Raw genomic sequence first — 25,197 nt, 5'->3', positions numbered from 1 at the left:
CGACTATCGGATTACAGCACACGGAAGAGGCTCCCATCAACAAATGAGTCAGACGCACATCTCGTTTCCTAGTGTCAAAATGTTGTAGGTTTGTAAACCAGTATAGAGATGACGTCTAAGGGATTGCAAGAAGAATATCCCCTCCATTGGCTTGTTTGGGATAACAAGTACCAGGATTTGGACAGAGAACTTGCTCGTGATGTTGTAAGTTACATTGCAAAATTATCGATTTCGATTTATTTGATATTGTACAGTAAATGGACCAGTTTATACTAACACCACCATTGTAACGTTGTCCCGTGTATCGTAACGTATCCTTGTACGCAATGCGCATCAGGGCGCTCATTAATACTTGCGTCTGTCACTCTGATGCATTGACATGGTCCATGATGGACCTAGTTGTAACCAAACCTAAAAATACATTTGGAATCCCCATTTATTGTACGTTCTGTGTTTGACTGGACAGTGGTGATGCAATCGTTCCCTATAAAACTAGAAACATAATCACTTCGAATTTTTATTTCTATTTGAAATATGTCATGTGTTAATTGTCCGCTGTAACAGTTTAAGCCCATTAACCCAATACATTTGGCTGAACATTTGGCTGAAAGCTGCATCAAAAGGAAACCTGTCTTGGCTTGTGTAGATGCCTCTTGGATATCATGGCTCGTAGTCGGTCACCCTTAATAGCGACAACAAACAACAAGAAACGACAACACATTAAATACGCAGAAAAGTTAGTGACAACACAAGATATGTTATTCAATACATTAAAATAAATATTTCTACCAAGTTTTATGAAGATTGATGCAAAAATGAAGTAATTAGAGCGATTTGAAAATTCTGAAATGGGCTGCTGGTCAACGATAGATCAAGTGACAGAGGTGTGCTGTGACGGTATACCAACAACACATCGTAACATCGAAAATATTTTATTAACCTGACGACAACAGAAGATATGTTATTTGCCATACTATAATGAATCTATGTGCAAAATTTCATTAAGTTTGAGTTAAAAATGAAGACATTATAACTTTGAGTGCTACGAGATCGGCAACTGGTCGGGTTTACTATCGACAACAGATCGTTGACTGTCACACTCATGTACATGTGTGTAAAGGTAATCTTGTGAGTTAAAATTAGTGAGATTCACTGGAAATCTATTCATTATTGCTGAATTTTGAAGTCTCTGTTAGTCTGTTGTACCTTACTGATGTTTATTTCAAGGGGCAGTGATAGACGAATGGATGATATGTTCCCAAATATTACCGCAAGCCCTCCACCTCTGTGTCAAGTTTGAATCCCATGTTAGGCAGTTGCTAGGTACTAATTGTTGGTTGGTGTTTTTTCTCTGGGTACTCCAACTTTACTCCACCATCTAAACCTGGCGCATGCTTAGATGATCTAGGACCTTAAACTAATGTTTACAAGTATTCCACAGACTAGGATTCAAACCCATGACCTCTGAACACTAGCTGGATGCTCAATCAATTTCGCTGTCTGGTTGCTGATGATCGACCCATTCCAATCTGGCTACTTCTCCCTCCTTTCTCAAAGTCTTTGCCCACAAAGACATTTATGAGACCTACATATACCAACAATTTGGATATTTTGATAGACTCCAAGCTTATAACAGGGGACGGGAAAATGTAAAGACCAGACTGAGGTTTGACCCAAGACCTCTGAACACTAGCCAGATGTACAACTGATTGAGCTACATACATGGTCATAGATGATTGCTCCAGTCTAGTCACACTATGCGAATACAATATATTAAGAGATATATGTAAAGTTTCATTTTTTGGTGTAGATCGTAACATTTACATTTGTATTATAATCTTGGCAATATTTTGACTAATTAAGGACAGGAAAGATGCATGCTTCAACGGCCATTTTCAGACCTCAGAAAGTAACATGAAAGTTATTAGATGATCTCCATTTTAATGGTATTGTCATGATTAAAATATTAATTTGTCAGATATTGTATGATATATATGAAATGAAAAGTGGATGTGTAATTATGAATTAAAAGTACATATGAACAACACTGATGTTGTCACTTGTAATACCCAGAGCTATAGAAAAGATTCCATGGTACAATAGTAAGTTTCCGCCTAGTAATTATATGTATAAGTCCACCACACCCAACTAATTCTTCTGCCTGTGATTTGCTGCATATATAATATATTGTATAGGCAAACACACTATACAAACATGTTAGAATCCTGAAGGACCTCATTATAATTTGCTCATATTTCGGTATCCATATTTGCCTTTTCATTTTTTCACATTTTATTCATTAAAAAACTGATATATACACATATATTGGCTAAGACCTCATTGTTGGACTTTGAGCTATACCATTATCAATTAACAAAGGGGTCTTTCTACTCAGATTGTATAATTTAGTGTGCTATTTCATCCTAGTTACTTGTGGATGCTTAATATTAAATTGATAAAAGCAATACTTTGATACAGTCAGCTTGAATATCTTTACTTGAATTATGACTTTTTATTTAATTTTTTCCCTGAAACTTAATTTTAAAAAATCTACTGCATCCAGCAGAAGCGCTTCCTCTTATAATTAAGATTTATAAGTGTTTTTTGTATCACACAATATTCTAAAAGGATGATTCACAAACAAACTAACTGGTAATAATTTTAGATGCATGGAATGTTGTGTATTGTTGATGTATCCGTTCTGAACAGGAAGTTCAAACCTTACGCAGGACTTAACCACATCATACATAATATGAGTGTGGTATATCTGAATGTTAGCTTCTGATATTATATTATCTGCCTTCACTGATACTTGACATGTCCACTCTGACTTGTATTGTAATAAGCTTACATTAGCTCACAGGGATTTGGTACTCATATTATTTTATTGATTAACCTTATTTACTAATGTAATTGACATTTCTGTGATATTAACAGGGAGATAAAATATTGTCACCAATCTATATATGTTTGTCAAGTGTGAAATTCACATTTTTGTTGTTGACTGATCTCAAACTTTAGATTATAGTGATAATTTTAATCAATAAGCTATTTGTATTAAAGCCAAATTATGATTTCCATAATTGGAAAGCTTGGTAAAATAAACATGAAATAGAGGGCAGGCCATATTGCCTAATCCATATTGCTCCATTCTGCTCTGTTACAATTTCATGTTGAAGAAAGAGCATGTGTCTAACTGATAATTTTAGCCAACTTATTACAAAGAAATAAAATTATTGATAATAAGCAAAACTAATAAAGATAAAACTTTGCTGTTGATAAAATGTACCTCCCATAATGATAGGCAAAAGATGCATATGTGAAAATGTTTCCTATTGGATTTTTATCCATCCCTAATGATTATTCATTAGTGAAGGAGTAAATTTGTCTTCCCCTGGTTTTCTATTATCTCCCTAGATGTTCCCTATTATCTCCTGGGTTGTCCCCTATTATCTCCCCTGTTGTCTCCTATTATATTCCCTGTTGTCCCACTATTATCTCCCCTGTTGTCTCCTATTATATTCCCTGTTGTCCCACTATTATCTCCCCTGTTGTCCCCTATTATCTCCCCTGTTGTCCCACTATTATCTCCCCTGTTATCCGCTATTATCTCCCCTGTTGTCCCCTATTATCTACCCTGTTGTCCCACTTTTGTCTCCCCTGTTGTCCCAATAGTGTCTCCCCTGTTGTACCGCTATTATCTTCCCTGTTGTTCCCTATTATCTCCCCTGTTGTCTCCTATTATCTCCCATGTTGTCCCCTATTATTCCCTGTTGCCAAATTTTATCTCCCCTGTTGCTGAATATCATTAGCTCACCTGGTCTAAAGGACCAAGGTGAGTTTATGCCATACCGTAGCGTCCGTCGTCCGTCCGTCAACAATCAACTTCTTCTCCATAACCGCTTGTCAGAATTCAACACAATTTGAATGGTAGCATCCTTATGGGCTACTGACTAAAAATTGTAGAAATGATGGGGATAACCCACCTGGGGCCTGATGGGCAGGGTCAAAATTGGTCAATTTGGCTACTTCTATATAAATGACTTATTCTATGCAACAGAGCATGGGAGAGCACTCATAATGCAATGGTAGCATCCATATAGTATGGGGATTCAAAATTGTACAAATGATGGGGCTGACTCCCAGGGGCCTGAGGGGCGGGGTCAAAAGGGGTTAATTTGGCTATTTCCATCTTAACGACTTCTTTTCTTCAACTAAGCATGGGATAGCACTCATAATGCAATTGTAGCATCCTTATAGGATGGGTATTCAAAATTGTAAAAATGATAGGGCTGACCCCCCTTGGGCTATAGTTGCAGGGCCAAAAAACCTAAATTAGGCTACTATTTTCATATGAATTACTTCCTCTCCGAAACTATGTATTGGATAGGATATTCGTATGGTATCTATAGCATCATTATATGGTTGAGACTCAAAACTAAACAATTCAAGGGGTCAATTTGTCTTTGTGATTTTTGAATCACTTATTACTAAATTACAGAATTACTCAAAAAAAAAAACAAAAAAACTGAGCAATACAGGCCCTTGGCCTCTTATCTCTAATGATGCCCTCTTATATTTGCCCTGTTGCCCCTGCAATATCCCCTGTTACTCTTTATTACCTCCCCAGTTATTGACTATTATCTCCCCAGTTATTGACTATTATCTCTATTATCTCCCCTTTTGTCTCCTATTTTTTCCCCTCTGGCCCTCTATTATCTCCCCTGTTGTCTCCTATTTTCTCCCCTCTGGCCCTCTATTATCTCTATTATCTCCCTTTTTGTCTCCTATTTTCTCCCCTGTGGCCCTCTATTATCTCTATTATCTCCCTTTTTGTCTCCTATTTTCTCCCCTGTGGCCCTCTATTATCTCTATTATCTCCCCGTTGTTCCCTATTTTCTCCCCTCTGGCCCTCTATTATCTCACCCTCTTGTACATAGGTTTCATAAAACTTGTACATTTGTTTTGTACCATATTTTTGTCTTCAAATACATCTATATGTTAAGTCAGATCTTGACCGCCCCCCCCCCTCTCTCTCTCTCTCATCTACCAACTCATTGAAATGTTATTTAAACTTCTGTCTTTTAGCACCAGATAGAAAAACTAGATCCTCGTGGACGGACAGCTCTCCATCTTGCTGTCACGCTCGGCCACATCGAGAGTACTCGGGTGTTGGTGAGGTATGGAGCCTCCACCATGATGGAAAACAAAGGCAACTGGTCAGGTACGCACAAATGTTTTGGGGAAAACACAGAAAATTGAGAAGAAGAAAAAACTATTTAGAGTGGATTAAATGTAATGTCCATTTGGATCCTAGAATGGACCCCATTACTGGCCCACAGAAAATCCCTAGAAAAAGCACTGTATGAAAATCCATAGTAAAAGCACTGTATGAATTATAAAAGTTATGTTTCCTGCAAGAGTTAAATAAAATTCTATCATGAAGATACCTATGTGACCTAATCTGTTTTAGTATCTGTAATAATTTTGCTACCGGCCCTCATATACATAAACCGCTTTGGTTGGAAAGGAAACTCCAGAATCATGCAAAGAAAAAAATACCAATGTAATTTTGTATCAATATGAATTCTACTAAAATAATGAATAGACATGCATTGGAAAAAAATCTAGAGGTCAAATGAACTTTGTCTTGCTTCGACTTGATACAAGCAAACCACTATTTTGATAAATTATTTTGTTACCACTATGTGTACATGAAAGATAAGTTTATAGTATAAAATTACAGTGAAAAGTGAAGCATTGAGATCATTTATCAGTTTGAAACAACTGAAGTTTACCGTTTATTTCTGTGTGCAGTGCTACATGAGGCTGTTAGTACTGGTGATCCAGAACTGGTCCAGTTGGTGCTCAAACACAGAGACTATCAGCGCTACAGTAAAAGGACCGTAGGGGTACCCGAACTTCTACAGAAACTCAAGGAGGTAAGTTTTATCACACAAATGTATTTAGACTAAAATAATGTTATTTGAAAGTCATAGAAGGAATTAATTTCTGCATTTTCAGCAAAATTATGGGTTTAAGATGATAATCAGGTAAATGCAAACCAAAAAGCAAATTCCCATTACTCTAAAAGATTCTATCGAGATAATATTTTTTTCCTGAGTGTACTATGATCAATCTTGTATGCTTTAGGTAACAGAGTTTGCTCTGGGTGTTCCAAAAATTGCCCTCTTTTTCTGAGAAAAAATATGGCACCTCTTTATAATTGAAATAGACTTTCAGAATGAAAAGTGTGGTCCTTTTCATTTTCTGTGCTTAAAAAGGATACTTGGACGGTATAACGCAAACCCTGTGTGTGTCCCCTGCCATGTTACAGGATGTACATAATATTTACTGTATGATGTATTTGTTTACAGTCGTCGGATTTCTACGTGGAGATGAAATGGGAATTCACCAGTTGGGGTTAGTGAACATGCTATGTTACCATCAATCCTTACTAAGTATTCTAATCAGATTACTAAGTCCTAATACCATACATCAGTACGGTAGACAGTTATTGATCAGGACCACAAAACAATGTTTACAGTGATGAGTTGTCAATGTTTTTCTTAAATAATTGCTAAAATTTATTTGTAAATATTTTTTCTGAAAGAATTTCTAAATGAATTTCATGTCTTATGCTCCAGTCATGAGATGAGGAAATTGTAATATAATATTATAGAGTGTACTCATATCTATTCTATCCATTTGTGTCCCACCACGTCCCATATTGTACTGCTTTTATATATGGAGGAATGGGCATTAACGTTTGGCAGACATTTCTAAAGTGAATTTTGAACTGACACTCAGCCTTGTATAAATTCTCGTTGAAAAATCAATATTAATAACATTGACAGTAAATATTTTTTGTTATATTTAATTTTCCATCATACCTACATTAGATGTGCTTTGTATCTGCAGTGCCTTTGGTTTCCCGGATGTGCCCCAGTGATACATACCGGGTGTGGAAAAGTGGTCAGTACCTCTCACCTCAGTACAATAATTCTACAGATGTTAAAATTCTGATATGTAAAAGACATAATATAATTCAATGCATTGAAATAAGTTCTGAATGACTTCGACATACCTGGGTAATATAAATTGCATTGAAATATGTTCTGAATGACTACTGCTGGAATGTAATTTGCATTTAAATAATTTATGAATGAAAAAAGTGTCTATGTCCCACTAAAGCATTAATTATGTATGTCTAGTATTGTGTAGTGTTATCAATATTACAGGTTCCAATGTGAGAATAGACACAACTTTGTTAGGGTTTGACAACATGTCGTGGGAGAGAGGAAGTAGAAGCTACATATTTAAAGGAACAGGTAATGAAAGTCATAATAGTGAAGCTTCTGGCTACAGTAAAATTATTATTATCTGTTTGGTGTACAAAGTAAAGAATTTGGGACACGAGATTAAATTCACTTGATTATTGTCAAATGCGGATGCAACTGGTTTTTTGATGCATTTATGAGTTTTAATAGGAAATAAAAATAAAAATGGGGGAAAAGTCTAAAAGCAATTATATGAAAACAAGTGTTGTATTTTTCACAAGGCCATTCCTGTAAATTAATGCCTAGAAGAATTATTTTGCAATAGTTGTCATCCTTTGAGAGTTATCTAGCCTTTACCAGTTATGTCCCTTTCATGTTTTCATGTCAAAACTAACGTATAAATTATATAAAGGCATGACTAAGAGCTGTGATGATGTGTATCCTCCGTTTTAGCAAACAGTAGTGGAGAATTATCTTCACTTTATTAGTTATCTCCCCTTGAATATCTACCCTTGACATATTCCTGCAAATTATACATAGACATGACTAAGAATTATGATGACGTGTGTTTTCCTTTTAGCAAACAGTGCGACAGTGATGGAGGTCGACCACGACAGAAGAGAGATTTTCTCTGAAACAATGCAGATCCTTCCCCCAAACTTTGATATGTCAGTGATGAATCCCTCCGATGACTCTGTAGCCGCTCGTCTCACCAACCCTCTAGTCACCACCTATGTAGACACAGATAAAATTTCATTTGAAAGGTAACGACTGCAATGAATTGGATCAATAGTAAATACCTTCATTCCTGATTCATCTACGTTACCAAAATTTACATAAAATGCCTCCACCTGGCAAAATTTGGCAAAACTGAAATGAGCAATTTTTTCTTTACCAAATTGTGATGATTGGCAACGAAGTGAAAGTGGTTAATACATTTTCAAATCTTGTTCAAAAATAGTATTTGTTTTGAAAGTTTGACTTGAAATCTAAAATTACTCAAATATGATTTAGAGGGCCTCATGGTTCAAAAGTCAAATCTTGTTCAGAAATAATATTTGTTTTGAAAGTTTTGTTTGAAATCTAGAAATGCTCAAATGTAATTTAGAGGCCTCATTTTTCAAAAGGTGATTAAGCCTCGCTTGCTTGGTGAAAATTTGATTTCTCATTTCCTGCAAATCCAGTTTTTACATCTTGTTTGATTAATTGGATGTTTAAAGAGTACTTTGAAAATTTTTGATGAAATACATGTTTGATTACCCACACATCCTGTTGAACAATTGGGCCAATGATTAACCACACATCCTGTTGAACAATTGGGCCAATGGTTAGCCACACATCCTGTTGAACAATTGGGCCAATGGTTAGCCACACATCCTGTTGAACAATTGGGCCAATGATTAGCCACACATCCTGTTGAACAATTGGACCAATGGTTAGCCACACATCCTGTTGAACAATTGGACCAATGATTAGTCACACATCCTGTTGAACAATTGGGTCAATGATTAGCCACACATCCTGTTGAACAATTGGGTCAATGATTAGCCACACATCCTGTTGAACAATTGGGCCAATGATTAGTCACACATCCTGTTGAACAATTGGGCCAATGATTAGTCACACATCCTGTTGAACAATTGGACCAATGGTTAGCCACACATCCTGTTGAACAATTGGGCCAATGATTAGTCACACATCCTGTTGAACAATTGGGCCAATGATTAGTCACACAAACTGTTGAACAATTGGGCCAATGATTAGCCACACATCCTGTTGAACAATTGGGCCAATGATTAGTTACACATCCTGTTGAACAATTGGGCCAATGATTAGTCACACATCCTGTTGAACAATTGGACCAATGATTAGTCACACATCCTGTTGAACAATTGGGCCAATGATTAGTCACACATCCCGTTGAACAATTGGACCGATGATTAGCCACACATCCTGTTGAACAATTGGGCGGATGATTAGTCACACATCCTGTTGAACAATTGGGCCAATGATTAGTCACACATCCTGTTGAACAATTGGGCCAATGATTAGCCACACATCCTGTTGAACAATTGGACCAATGATTAGCCACACATCCTGTTGAACAATTGGGCCAATGATTAGTCACACATCCTGTTGAACAATTGGGCCAATGATTAGTCACACATCCTGTTGAACAATTGGGCCAATGATTAGCCACACATCCTGTTGAACAATTGGACCAATGATTAGCCACACATCCTGTTGAACAATTGGGCCAATGATTAGTCACACATCCTGTTGAACAATTGGGCCAATGATTAGTCACACAAACTGTTGAACAATTGGTCCAATGATTAGCCACACATCCTGTTGAACAATTGGACCAATGATTAGTCACACATCCTGTTGAACAATTGGGCCAATGATTAGTCACACATCCTGTTGAACAATTGGGCCAATGATTAGCCACACATCCTGTTGAACAATTGGGCCAATGATTAGCCACACATCCTGTTGAACAATTGGGCCAATGATTAGCCACACATCCTGTTGAACAATTGGACCAATGATTAGCCACACATCCTGTTGAACAATTGGGCCAATGATTAGTCACACACATCCTGTTGAACAATTGGGCCGATGATTAGCCACACATCCTGTTGAACAATTGGGCCGATGATTAGTCACACATCCTGTTGAACAATTGGGCCATTGATTAGTCACACATCCTGTTGAACAATTGGGCCAATGATTAGCCACACATCCTGTTGAACAATTGGGCCAATGATTAGTCACACATCCTGTTGAACAATTGGGTCAATGATTAACCACACATCCTGTTGAACAATTGGGCCAATGATTAGTCACACATCCTGTTGAACAATTGGGCCAATGATTAGTCACACATCCTGTTGAACAATTGGGCCAATGATTAGTCACACATCCTGTTGAACAATTGGGCCAATGATTAACCACACATCCTGTTGAACAATTGGGCCAATGATTAGCCACACAACCTGTTGAACAATTGGGCCGATGATTAGTCACAAAAACTGTTGAACAAGAGATTCTTTTTAGTTTCTATGAGTAATATTGTCTGTGATATGTTTATAGAAACAAATCTGGTATTCTGGGCTGGCGGAGTGATAGAAGTGAGACTGTCAACGGCTACGACTCCAAGGTAAATGTCAGGATGTATTAAAAATGTCTCATTATTGTTGTCGTAGTTTTGATAAAATATCATGTTAATTAATGAGTATTTAGATGGAAATATTACAGATAGGAAGAAAAATATGGTAGGTGTTGATCTCAGAAGTGTTTCCTGCAACAAGAGCCTGCTTTTTGTACAATTTTTATATAAGTCCATCTAGTAGTTAATAATTGAAAAACAATATTATAATTTGTATGTTTTTACTTCACCACTAGGTGTTTGGGGCATCTAATGTGGAGTTGATAACAAAGACACGAGTGGAACATCTGTCAGAGCAGGATAAACAGAAATCTAAAAAGAATAACAAAACACCACTCGAGTCATTCTTAGGGGTCGCCGAGGAGCAGAATAAGAAACAAGGAGCATCCAATGGAGTAAGTACAGTTTAATCTTACTTAAGATGTTACTTATACTCTGACCTTTGATATTCCAAACACTTGTGTCCCCAATCCAAACTGTCAGAATTGCGAATTTTCCATTCTACCAGATTCTATTTACTAAGCCAATAATCAAATCGGTTCTCTGACATTTCTGAATGAATTATGAATTTTCTTAACTATGAGTCTCTGGATTATCACAGGTCAACTTTAACTGTTTTACAACATGCTACAATGTAAGGAATGACTTTTCATCTAAGACTTTGTTTATTTGATGAATGAATCAAGCAAAAAAAAAAGAAAAATGTATTTCCAGTAGCACAAAAATTAAAGAAATTTGTGTTCTTTGATGTCTAACATTTTCATTCATTTCGTGGTGACTATCTTTTCTTACCTGTCATTTCTTACCTGTCATTTCTTAATAAAAAGTAAGATGTCCGAGTACTCTGGTTTTCCTCCCCCATCAAACCTGGCACGTCCTTACATGACCTGTTGATAGGACATTAAACAAACCACACAAACAAACCTAATAAAAAGATCCTATTGAATGTTTGTTTCAGGATGTATCGTCCGTGATGTATAACCCAAGTGCTATAACCCCAGAGGAGTACTTTAACGAGTTTGTGGACTTAACTGACCGTGATATAGGCCGGCCTATAGACCAGACAACAAAGACTCAGAAATTTAAGGCCACGCTGTGGCTGTGTGAGAATTATCCATTGTCGCTACAGGAACAGGTCGTGCCAATCATTGACCTTATGTCCTCCAGTAATGCACACTTTAGAAAACTCAAAGACTTCATTACATTACAGTTACCAGCAGGATTTCCAATCAAAATTGGTAAGTTATTAACTTTTCAAAAACCGTTCGACTTTCCAGGTACTGTAAACCAACCACTTTTTGTGGCTGATAAATTTCTCATTATCAATTTCAAAAGCAGTTCTCGAAGATTAACATTTGCTGATTTATAACTTAAATGGGAACTCCTTTCAACATGATGAAGATATCAATTTGCTGATATAAACTTTTGCAAATACATTGGATCACAAAATTCTTGAATTTACTTGGATCACAAAATTCTTGAATTAAGTAAATTGCACACGAAAGAAAGTTGGCCTACAAAAATCTCTAATGTAAGTATATACCCTTTGTTAAATTCAACATTTGCCCATAGTATATTAGGTCGGCAATGTTAAGAGGATGTATTAATGAAGAATCATAGGAACTTCACTCTTCAACTTTCTATTGGATATCCCTTGTTTATAACAGATCTTAAGATATAAGATCCGAGGGTTTAGAAAATTATTTGAAAAAGCTTTCACTTTGGGAGCCATGGCTGAAAGAAATACAAAATTCAATACATGTTTCATAAAATCTCATTTGAAATGAATTCAGATTTAAGATACTTTTTATCACATAATTAACAATAACAAATGGAGTCATTAAAGTAAGGTCATGCTAAACAATATATAGAATTGGGGTATGTAGTCCTTTTCATGTTGTTTATTTACTATCATTGTCTATGCAACAATTTTTTTTTAAATGGATTTTGGCATAATAGAAGCTAAGAAAAAACTTATAAGAGAAAATGACTGAATGTTGTGTCTATATATTAATGTCAGAGATCCCCCTGTTCCATGTGCTCAATGCGAGGATTACCTTCGGTAACATATCAGGAATGGACCAGTCTGTAGAAGGGGTCACACCACTCAGGAACGGCGACGAGGTCAATTGTAAATGTGTGGTGGACGAAACGTGTTTCAATCCTCCTAACGGTTATGTAAGGTTAGGTAAGTCACTAGTTTATACATATTAATGCCATGAGGGTTATGTAAGGTTAGGTAAGTCACTGGTTTATACATATAATGCCATCAGGGTTATGTAAGGTTAGGTAAGTCACTGGTTTATACATATTAATGCCATGAGGGTTATGTAAGGTTAGGTAAGTCACTGGTTTATACATATTAATGCCATGAGGGTTATGTAAGGTGAGGTAAGTCACTAGTTTTATACACATATTAATGCCATGAGGGTTATGTAAGGTTAGGTAAGTCACTAGTTTATACATATTAATGCCATGAGGGTTATGTAAGGTTAGGTAAGTCACTGGTTTATACATATAATGCCATGAGGGTTATGTAAGGTTAGGTAAGTCACTGGTTTATACATATTAATGCCAATAGGGTTATGTAAGGTGAGGTAAGTCACTGGTTTATACATATTAATGCCATGAGGGTTATGTAAGGTGAGGTAAGTCACTGGTTTATACATATTAATGCCATGAGGGTTATGTAAGGTTAGGTAAGTCACTGGTTTATACATATTAATGCCATGAGGGTTATGTAAGGTTAGGTAAGTCACTGGTTTATACATATTAATGCCATGAGGGTTATGTAAGGTTAGGTAAGTCACTAGTTTATACATATTAATGCCATGAGGGTTATGTAAGGTGAGGTAAGTCACTGGTTTATACATATTAATGCCATGAGGGTTATGTAAGGTTAGGTAAGTCACTGGTTTATACATATTAATGCCATGAGGGTTATGTAAGGTGAGGTAAGTCACTGGTTTATACATATTAATGCCATGAGGGTTATGTAAGGTGAGGTAAGTCACTGATTTGTACACTGTTACTGCCGTTCTATCATAAGATTGCACGATTGTGTTACAGTACTAGTGTATCGACTCACTGTAGTAGATTACATCGCTACATGTTACAGGTGAAGTGCCTATGTAACACGCATTGTGATTGGCTGAGTTGATCTAAAAATAGAAGAGAAAAACGTGTGTGCACAGTAAAGCTGTTTTTTTAGCCTGCCATGCTTGGTCTCATTTTCTTCCGATATTCGACGAATTTAACAACTTCTTCACTGACCTTTGTTGGTGTCATGATAGACCGAACACGTGGAAGCAGAGAACCATGCTGTTCCTCGCACAACTTGCGATGTTTCCGACAGGTGGATTTACAAACGTCGGCCGCTTTAGATATATTTCCATAGGACACCCCATGCCATCATTGTACATTTTCACTACCCTTTCGCGTACTTTTAGATCGGTTCGTGGCTTTGACATGTCGACATATGATCGGTTGAGGACTGCTTCTAATTTTGGCTGTGATCGGTTGAACCGCTTCTAATTTTGGCGAGATTAAAATAGTAACGTAACGTTACACATGTGCAAACACACATGTAACTTACCGGTAACTTATAATATGCACGCGTTGGCAGCTTGGCGATCGACGATTTTTAGTACTTCCACACTTTTTTATTCAGTATAAAGTTCAAATTCAGAGTTAAATTGACATTTTAAATATACCTTACCATAATTATGAAACTGAACAGTTGTTTTAGCAGATACTTTCTTCTTGACCTTCATATTTATTCATTAACGGTACCAGTATTATCATGTTTTTAAAAATCAATATTATGTATTCTTCTACAGCTAGTATAACCTGATTGTGTGTTATCTCTTTCCATGTTTGATTTTTTTTTCAATCATCTTATTTATATATTTACAACAGCTATTTCAGGAAACTCTGTCAGTCAAGTTCGTCACATGTGCTAGGTGTACTACGGAAAAAAACACCCAACAGTCATGTATATTACAGCGCGAATTCTATATATCAGCGTTATTTATTTTTACAGTGTAATACTTCTATTTTACAAATATTAATTTTTCAGATGTTTATCTATGAACATTTGTAATTGTTTCGACGTACTTACAACGTCCCGATTGCACAAATAGGTTGCATTGTGTAACGTTTCTTTATATACACACTTCAGCCAATCACAATGCGTGTTACATGACACTTCACCTGTACCATGTAGCGATATAATCTACTACAGTGAGTCGATACACTAGTACTGTAACACAATCGTGCAATCTTATGATAGAACGGCAGTAATATGCATTCAGGGGTTATGTAATGTTAGGTAAGTCACTGGTTTATACATATTAATGCCATGAGGGTTATGTAAGGTGAGGTAAGTCACTGGTTTATACATATTAATGCCATGAGGGTATGTAAGGTTAGGTAAGTCACTGGTTTATACATATTAATGCCATGAGGGTTATGTAAGGTTAGGTAAGTCACTGGTTTATACATATTAATGCCATGAGGGTTATGTAAGGTTAGGTAAGTCACTGGTTTATACATATTAATGCCATGAGGGTTATGTAAGGTTAGGTAAGTCACTGGTTTATACATATTAATGCCATGAGGGTTATGTAAGGTTAGGTAAGTCACTGGTTTATACATATTAATGCCATGAGGGTTGTAATACTTCACACATTTCCTTAAACAAAATACAGTGACAGGGTTTCAACTTTTCAGGTGTCTGTTAATCACCTGGTATGAGAAGTTTTTATTAGTCAACAGACAAAACCTTTGTGTCAGCTGTCCACATTGGCACCTATGGTAAAATATGGTTGTAACAAACCTCTCAGAACCAACAAATACTTTGTTACATGCATAATTCATGATACAAATGTTACAAATATATTAAAGGAAACTTGGCACAGAATAAAAATTACTATGCTTTAACCATGCATTTGTTATAAGCATATTCATTATAAATGTGTTTTATTGTCTATAGATAATGTACATTCATATACAAAACTACAGTGAAACCTCACCTTACGACCACCTCAGAATTAAGTTTGTATTGGTGATTCCTTGTGGACAGGTATCCACTATATAAAGGTGTCGACTATTACTGGTTTGACTTCTGAGTTTTATTCCTACAGCATATTCATAGGTGGATTGGTGAATGAGACTTTTTAAAAATTGTGGACCCTACAGTTATGAACCTGTTTAATTTGAATGATTTTGTTGATCCAAATTAAAACAATGTACAGTGGAACCTTGTAACTAGTAATTTGAAATCTGTTATTTTGAAATAGGGCTTAACTTGAAATAAATTATAACACCTCTTCACACATATCCGTAGTATTTCTCCTTGGTTACATTGAAATCTCGATAATTTGAATAGAATTCCCATTCCCAACACCTCTTCACACATATCCGTAGTATTTCTCCTTGGTTACATTGAAATCTCGATAATTTGAATAGAATTCCCATTCCCAAAGGACTTCAATATAACCATGTTCCACAGTATATAAGTTTAATTTGAAAATTCTAATCATTCATGGTATGAACCATTAAAAAGTAAAAATATTCTACCTTCAGTTTTGTAACCCTGCTTTTTAATGGTTAAGAACTAGATTTTTACTTTTGCTTCATTCAGGAGAAAGTGGTGGTCATCCAGGACGTCTTCAGGATGAAGATGATGAACTTCTCCAGTTTGCCATACAGCAGAGTTTGATGCAGTCAGGAGGTACAGAGAATGACCAGGTAAGATATGATGGAATCTAAAAGTGCCTCAATGTCACCCCGCACCATTTACTGTGTAGAACCCTACTGTCTACACTGCACTTCTTAACACAGTATTGTTGAGTCATGATTCCCAATCTGTGCATCATTTTCGGTTTATTTGATTTTGAAAAGTCTTTGATGCAAGAGGACTTTTGACTTTCAGTGAAATTATCACATTGTACGTTTTACAATAAAGATAATCTGGAACAAGTTCTTACACATCATTTTTGTTTACAAATCTTAAATTCAAGTTTTCTACTAGGATGCATGTTTGTGTGTACTTTTGCATTTACATCAAACAAATATTTGTCCTCTCCATAGTAGTTCTGTTTACAGAAATGTTAACATTGAAATCACTGCTAAGTTTGTATGATACAGTTATAATGTGATTGGGTGTGGATACAAATCATTGAAGACTCTTTGTGAATATTTTCCGTTGCTCTTTAGAGTGATTCTTGTATTGCACAGTCGCAGAATATCTCAGCACATTACATTGTGTGATTGGTGCACGCATGATAGATTTCTGATTAGTTTTGCATTATTTTATTACTACTACCCAGTACTGTTCTTGTTTGGTATACAGGTGGTATAACATTTACTGTACCAGTAAACCATAGTTCTAACAAATCTCCGGGGACCAAGGAATATCATTTCTTTATACATGTAATATTAAGTAATATATGATATACTCAATCCACATTCTGCAGAGGTTACTGTGACTGTTGTTAAATCTACCCCCCGGACTGTATGTAGAGGTTACTGTGACTGTTGTTAAATCTACCCCCCGGACTGTATGTAGAGGTTACTGTGACTGTTGTTACCCCCCGGACTGTATGTAGAGGTTACTGTGACTGTTGTTACCCCCCGGACTGTATGTAGAGGTTACTGTGACTGTTGTTAAATCTACCCCCCGGACTGTATGTAGAGGTTACTGTGACTGTTGTTAAATCTACCCCCGGACTGTATGTAGAGGTTACTGTGACTGTTGTTAAATCTACCCCCTGGACTGTACGTAGAGGTTACTGTGTTGTTACTGTTGTTAAATCTACCCCCCGGACTGTATGTAGAGGTTACTGTGACTGTTGTTAAATCTACCCCCCGGACTGTATGTAGAGGTTACTGTGACTGTTGTTAAATCTACCCCCCGGACTGTATGTAGAGGTTACTGTGACTGTTGTTAAATCTACCCCCCAGACTGTATGTAGAGGTTACTGTGACTGTTGTTACCCCCCGGACTGTATGTAGAGGTTACTGTGACTGTGTTAAATCTACCCCCGGACTGTATGTAGAGGTTACTGTGACTGTTGTTAAATCTACCCCCCGGACTGTATGTAGAGGTTACTGTGACTGTTGTTAAATCTACCCCCCGGACTGTATGTAGAGGTTACTGTGACTGTTGTTAAATCTACCCCCCAGACTGTATGTAGAGGTTACTTTGACTGTTGTTGTATGTAGAGGTTACTGTGACTGTTGTTAAATCTACCCCCCGGACTGTATGTAGAGGTTACTGTGACTGTTGTTGTAAGGTACTCTAAACCCCCCGACTGTATGTAGAGGTTACTGTGACTGTTGTTAAATCTCCCGGACTGTATGTAGAGGTTACTGTGACTGTTGTTAAATCTACCCCCGGACTGTATGTAGAGGTTACTGTGACTGTTGTTAAATCTACCCCCGGACTGTATGTAGAGGTTACTGTGACTGTTGTTAAATCTACCCCCCGGACTGTATGTAGAGGTTACTGTGACTGTTGTTAAATCTACCCCCCGGACTGTATGTAGAGGTTACTGTGACTGTTGTTACCCCCCGGACTGTATGTAGAGGTTACTGTGACTGTTGTTAAATCTACCCCCCGGACTGTATGTAGAGGTTACTGTGACTGTTGTTAAATCTACCCCCCGGACTGTATGTAGAGGTTACTGTGACTGTTGTTAAATCTACCCCCGGACTGTATGTAGAGGTTACTGTGACTGTTGTTAAATCTACCCCCCGGACTGTATGTAGAGGTTACTGTGACTGTTGTTAAATCTACCCCCCGGACTGTATGTAGAGGTTACTGTGACTGTTGTTAAATCTACCCCCCGGACTGTATGTAGAGGTTACTGTGACTGTTGTTAAATCTACCCCCCGGACTGTATGTAGAGGTTACTGTGACTGTTGTTAAATCTACCCCCCACTGTATGTGAGTACTTGTGACTGTTGTTGTTAAATCTACCCCCCGGACTGTATGTAGAGGTTACTGTGACTGTTGTTAAATCTACCCCCCGGACTGTATGTAGAGGTTACTGTGACTGTTGTTAAATCTACCCCCCCTGTATGTAGAGGTTACTGTGACTGTTGTTAAATCTACCCCCGCTGTATGTAGAGGTTACTGTGACTGTTGTTAAATCTACCCCCGACTGTATGTAGAGGTTACTGTGACTGTTGTTAAATCTACCCCCCGGACTGTATGTAGAGGTTACTGTGACTGTTGTTAAATCTACCCCCCGGACTGTATGTAGAGGTTACTGTGACTGTTGTTAAATCTACCCCCCGGACTGTATGTAGAGGTTACTGTGACTGTTGTTAAATCTACCCCCTGGACTGTATGTAGAGGTTACTGTGACTGTTGTTAAATCTACCCCCCGGACTGTATGTAGAGGTTACTGTGACTGTTGTTAAATCTACCCCCCGGACTGTATGTAGAGGTTACTGTGACTGTTGTTAAATCTACCCCCCGGACTGTATGTAGAGGTTACTGTGACTGTTGTTAAATCTACCCCCGGACTGTATGTAGAGGTTACTGTGACTGTTGTTAAATCTACCCCCCCACTGTATGTAGAGGTTACTGTGACTGTTGTTAAATCTACCCCCCCCCCAGACTGTATGTAGAGGTTACTGTGACTGTTGTTAAATCTACCCCCCGACTGTATGTAGAGGTTACTGTGACTGTTGTTAAATCTACCCCCCGGACTGTATGTAGAGGTTACTGTGACTGTTGTTAAATCTACCCCCCGGACTGTATGTAGAGGTTACTGTGACTGTTGTTAAATCTACCCCCGACTGTATGTAGAGGTTACTGTGACTGTTGTTAAATCTACCCCCCCCCTGTTGTTAAATCTACCCCCCGGACTGTATGTAGAGGTTACTGTGACTGTTGTTAAATCTACCCCCCCGACTGTATGTAGAGGTTACTGTGACTGTTGTTAAATCTACCCCCGGACTGTATGTAGAGGTTACTGTGACTGTTGTTAAATCTACCCCCCGGACTGTATGTAGAGGTTACTGTGACTGTTGTTAAATCTACCCCCCGGACTGTATGTAGAGGTTACTGTGACTGTTGTTAAATCTACCCCCCCCCCCCCCCCAGACTGTATGTAGAGGTTACTGTGACTGTTGTTAAATCTACCCCCGGACTGTATGTAGAGGTTACTGTGACTGTTGTTAAATCTACCCCCGGACTGTATGTAGAGGTTACTGTGACTGTTGTTAAATCTACCCCCCCCCCCCCGGACTGTATGTAGAGGTTACTGTGACTGTTGTTAAATCTACCCCCCGGACTGTATGTAGAGGTTACTGTGACTGTTGTTAAATCTACCCCCCGGACTGTATGTAGAGGTTACTGTGACTGTTGTTAAATCTACCCCCGGACTGTATGTAGAGGTTACTGTGACTGTTGTTAAATCTACCCCCCAGACTGTATGTAGAGGTTACTGTGACTGTTGTTAAATCTACCCCCCGGACTGTATGTAGAGGTTACTGTGACTGTTGTTAAATCTACCCCCCGGACTGTATGTAGAGGTTACTGTGACTGTTGTTAAATCTACCCCCCGGACTGTATGTAGAGGTTACTGTGACTGTTGTTAAATCTACCCCCGGACTGTATGTAGAGGTTACTGTGACTGTTGTTAAATCTACCCCCGGACTGTATGTAGAGGTTACTGTGACTGTTGTTAAATCTACCCCCCGGACTGTATGTAGAGGTTACTGTGACTGTTGTTAAATCTACCCCCCGGACTGTATGTAGAGGTTACTGTGACTGTTGTTAAATCTACCCCCAGGATGTATGTAGAGGTTACTGTGACTGTTGTTAAATCTACCCCCCGGACTGTATGTAGAGGTTACTGTGACTGTTGTTAACTACCCCCCGGACTGTATGTAGAGGTTACTGTGACTGTTGTTAAATCTACCCCCCGGACTGTATGTAGAGGTTACTGTGACTGTTGTTAAATCTACCCCCCGGACTGTATGTAGATGTTACTGTGACTGTTGTTAAATCTACCCCCCGGACTGTATGTAGAGGTTACTGTGACTGTTGTTAAATCTACCCCCCGGACTGTATGTAGAGGTTACTGTGACTGTTGTTAAATCTACCCCCCGGACTGTATGTAGAGGTTACTGTGACTGTTGTTAAATCTACCCCCCGGACTGTATATAGAGGTTACTGTGACTGTTGTTAAATCTACCCCCCGGACTGTATGTAGAGGTTACTGTGACTGTTGTTAAATCTACCCCCCGGACTGTATGTAGATGTTACTGTGACTGTTGTTAAATCTACCCCCCGGACTGTATGTAGAGGTTACTGTGACTGTTGTTAAATCTACCCCCGGACTGTATGTAGGGTTACTGTGACTGTTGTTAAATCTACCCCCCGGACTGTATGTAGAGGTTACTGTGACTGTTGTTAAATCTAATCCCGGACTGTATGTAGAGGTTACTGTGACTGTTGTTAAATCTACCCCCGGACTGTATGTAGAGGTTACTGTGACTGTTGTTAAATCTACCCCCCGGACTGTATGTAGAGGTTACTGTGACTGTTGTTAAATCTAATCCCGGACTGTATGTAGAGGTTACTGTGACTGTTGTTAAATCTACCCCCCGGACTGTATGTAGAGGTTACTGTGACTGTTGTTAAATCTACCCCCCGGACTGTATGTAGAGGTTACTGTGACTGTTGTTAAATCTACCCCCCGGACTGTATGTAGAGGTTACTGTGACTGTTGTTAAATCTACCCCCCCCCGGACTGTATGTAGAGGTTACTGTGACTGTTGTTAAATCTACCCACCGGACTGTATGTAGAGGTTACTGTGACTGTTGTTAAATCTACCCCCCGGACTGTATGTAGAGGTTACTGTGACTGTTGTTAAATCTACCCCCGGACTGTATGTAGAGGTTACTGTGACTGTTGTTAAATCTACCCCCCGGACTGTATGTAGAGGTTACTGTGACTGTTGTTAAATCTACCCCCCGGACTGTATGTAGAGGTTACTGTGACTGTTGTTAAATCTACCCCCCGGACTGTATGTAGAGGTTACTGTGACTGTTGTTAAATCTACCCCCCGGACTGTATGTAGAGGTTACTGTGACTGTTGTTAAATCTAATCCCGGACTGTATGTAGAGGTTACTGTGACTGTTGTTAAATCTACCCCCCGGACTGTATGTAGAGGTTACTGTGACTGTTGTTACCCCCCGGACTGTATGTAGAGGTTACTGTGACTGTTGCTAAATCTACCCCCCGGACTGTATGTAGAGGTTACTGTGACTGTTGTTAAATCTACCCCCTGGACTGTATGCAATAGCAAAACTGAAGGCTCTGTATGTGACAATAGATGAGACAAGTTTGGCCCTTTGATGTACATCTAAAGTAAATCCAATAATGATACACTGAAAGCTGCATCGCTCATTTGATTGTAACCTTCAAAAGCAGCCTTTGATTGGTCAGGTTTTTAAACTTGAAATGCTTTCAGTTTTACAAATGGAGAATACCATGATAGTCAGATAGTATCCCAGGGAGTATCAAGAATGGTTAAACTGATATTACGAACAACTTATAGGAACCAGTATAGGAAATGCAAAATGCTATTTGATAACCGTGTTGTATTAGGTGTGTAGAACCATGTTTTACTGTATAAGATATATTGACATTTTTTAGAATTTACAAATGTTATCATGAAGATATGATTGCGTTGTAGGAATCAAAATCGGTAATACTCTTGTATTGTAAATATCTATATTGGTGTTCTTTATTTTATATCTATCCTTATAAATCTTCATATATACATAACAGAAAAAGAGAGTATCTGCAAAATGATTTGCTTTTTCACTGTGATTTTGTATCTTCCTGTAAAATTTGCACCTGTATGTTGTTGGTATTGCATGCTTCGTCATGTTAACAGTTGATTATACAGCTTCATTTTAAATTTGTATAATCTGGCAAAAAAAGCAACACTGGCAAAAAAAGCTCTTCATTAAATGTTAGAAAATCTAAATAGTTTTTGCAGTTTCAAATTTATTCTCCATCGCGTGATTAATGCATGTATAACACAAAACAGAAGCTACACCTTTTTAATTTTTTAACTTAATATATGAGAAGTTATTAAAATTCCATATCCTTCTCAGTTTTATATATCCATAATAAGACAGCTAAAGTTAGTTTTATTTTGTGTATGTATATATTATAGAAAAGTCTTTGAGCTTTGGAATTCATGACGTGTTTATTATAAAATGTAAATTAAAAATTTAAATTTACAACATTATCTACAGTATTATCAAAAAAAGTTGATTTATTGTGCTTTCTTTCACTTATCGGTACACAGTTGTATGTTTGGTTATAACTGTAATGTATAGTAATGGATGTACTACCTGGTGCCATTATTCTGATCTACTTTACTTTGACAGCAACTGACATTTTGGGAGGCTCTCAACAATATTCGTCCTCCACCTCCTGGTACTGTGGGACCTGAGGAAGCTGACCAGCTCCTTCAGAGGTCAGTAGTCATGACAACTGTTGTCATCAGTTATCAATGTAGGATGGCGACTGTTGTCATTGAGTGTCACTGGTTCAAAAATAAGAGATATCTGTCAGTGATGTTCTTCTGTAAATTAACAACAGTGACATTAAACAGTGCTAAACACATTCATTTTGTGTAAACTTAAAGCGGCATATCATACAAACTCTTGCATCGGTCACAATATTCAAAGCATCTGATCGACTTTGGAAACCTTCAGAACAATACAATGCGAATTAGGTTTATGTAGTCAATAAAAGAAAGTGACGAAACGTATAACTTTTAGTACTGGGCAAAGACAATTACGGTAGTGTTACTCAGGAGATTATATTTAATTTATTTCACATCATCCTAGGTCCTAGGTATACATATACGTTGTACCGGGGGTACTATCGCTTACTAACCCCAGTGACCATAGACCGTATTTGCTATGGTTCTAATAAATATTTATAAAATCACCCAGCCTTGCGTAAGAGAAACAGAATAAAAAAAAACCATTATACAATATCAGTCTAGGGCCGTTTTCGTATATTCGGAAAAACCGGTTCGACCATTGGTTTGAGTCATTATTTCAAGTATAAATCCTGACGGACCTGCAGTTTTTTATACAAGCCTGTGAGGGCTTTGTCAAGGCTCGTCTGAAAACAATATAAAATCACCAGGTCCGTCTTTAATTAATAAACAAACAACTAGGTTCAACCAGTCAAACCGTATAATCGAAAACGGCCCAGGTGCATGAGCTCTAGATCTGATGTACCCAGAAAGGCATTCAAGCATGACACAGGTAAGTCACCACATGCACAGACACTGGACAGTGCTGTAGCGGACGACTATTTTGAACAGCGAAACAAGTCTATCGTATCAATATCAATAGATAACAAATAAACTTCTATGTAACAAAGAACACAATTAACAAATTTCAAAGTAATTTCACATTTATAGTTTTGATGACGTAATTAAAAGGAAATTATTTATTACAATACATAAACCATCTCCCATGGATAATGAGCGATAGTGTTACGTACGTAACCTGTTGCCAAGAATGATTTCATATAGGTTTGTGAGTATATAATGTATATAATGTATATCTGCGGGTTATTTATAAATTAGGTGTTACAGTTTTGTAAGTGTAAAATATCTCACCCCAGAAGCCTTATACATGTAGATACATATCATTCTGGAAATTAAGGTTTTAGGCAGTAGTCAGCGAGCACTTAATGTCTAACAGACATATTTCTAGTTCATTTTAATACCAATATATAAAATGAATTGACACTAGTTATTTATACTTCAGAGCCATAGCAGAAAGCATAGCCTTATCTGGTGGTTCCTCTCCCGGGGACGGAGCTCCACCTGTTCACAGACAGCCTCTGCAACACGCACCTCCCCCAATTCTGCGGGACGATGAAACACAGATGCGAATGGCCCTTGAACTCTCACAGCGACAGCAGCAAGAGGACGATATCCGTCGGAAACAGGAGGAGGAGGAGCTTGAAATGATTCTCAAGCTGTCACTCACAGAAAAGTGACCAGTCATCCTATATTAGGAGCTATATATCACACAACGGCAGTTAGAATGGTGAAAGACAGTCACTTCAGTGTTTCTTATCCCATCACAGGACATTCAAATCTGCCAGGAAAATGAATGTTACATTGTACAGTGTGAGTCATGTATGTAAGAGTGAGTCTTCGTGACCTCTGATGAACAGTTCGTGACATCTTAAGCAACGGCCATGGTTGATATCCTACCTAAGGAGCTACACTCGCCTTTGTGTGTGGAAAGGCTTTATGCTTTTTCAGGGACTACACTTAAGCCATGCTTTTCAAGACAAGTTTAATGCAAACCAGATTCTGTTGGCTTGTAGGGCTGTGATAAAGTAAAGCTACGATAACATGAGGGTTTCAGGATGGTGAAATGAACTGATTTGTGACTGATTAGTCCCACAATCCAGTTATTGTGACATATTTTAATAGGACTGTACGAGTCGAAATCGAAAGTGGAACTAATTGCACTCAAACAGCGTTCATTTACTCTCTTGGACCAAGTTAAGTTGTCATATTGGAAGTTCAGTTTGGTTAAAATAAGTGAGGATAGGAAACGCTTCGGGGAAATCAAGCCAGACTTCATCAGTGTTTTAAGATGATGACAAAAGGAGATACAATGTAACCCTTTGGCTTTCAAAGCTTGATCACCTATTTTAGTGTTT

At 37.8% G+C, this 25,197-nt stretch overlaps 1 protein-coding gene across 1 annotated transcript; it reads left to right on the top strand.

Annotated features, from left to right (window-relative positions):
* The first annotated feature begins 7 nt into the window (after positions 1–7).
* Positions 8–24,632, top strand: LOC138332347 (ankyrin repeat domain-containing protein 13D-like). The gene is made up of 14 exons (XM_069280417.1): positions 8–204; positions 5,089–5,224; positions 5,818–5,942; positions 6,378–6,423; positions 6,922–6,975; positions 7,242–7,331; positions 7,861–8,044; positions 10,377–10,443; positions 10,689–10,847; positions 11,411–11,690; positions 12,473–12,640; positions 16,097–16,203; positions 22,881–22,969; positions 24,285–24,632. Exons 1-14 carry the CDS (start codon positions 109–111, stop codon positions 24,517–24,519), a joined length of 1,836 nt encoding a protein of 611 aa, XP_069136518.1. The 5' UTR covers positions 8–108; the 3' UTR covers positions 24,520–24,632.
* Positions 24,633–25,197: the final 565 nt, after the last annotated feature.

This window comes from Argopecten irradians, chromosome 9 (genome assembly GCF_041381155.1).
Source record: "Argopecten irradians isolate NY chromosome 9, Ai_NY, whole genome shotgun sequence".
NCBI classification, from domain to species: domain Eukaryota; kingdom Metazoa; phylum Mollusca; class Bivalvia; order Pectinida; family Pectinidae; genus Argopecten; species Argopecten irradians.
The sequence above is the reverse complement of the archived record's forward strand: the minus strand, read 5'-3'. Positions and strand labels throughout refer to the sequence as shown.

Coding starts and splice junctions, on each gene's coding strand:
- LOC138332347 (XM_069280417.1), top strand. CDS start 109: ATGACGTCTAAGGGATTGCAAGAAGAATATCCCCTCCATTGGCTTGTT. Junction 5,225..5,817: donor AAACAAAGGCAACTGGTCAG/GTACGCACAAAT, acceptor TTCTGTGTGCAG/TGCTACATGAGGCTGTTAGT. Junction 10,444..10,688: donor TCAACGGCTACGACTCCAAG/GTAAATGTCAGG, acceptor CTTCACCACTAG/GTGTTTGGGGCATCTAATGT.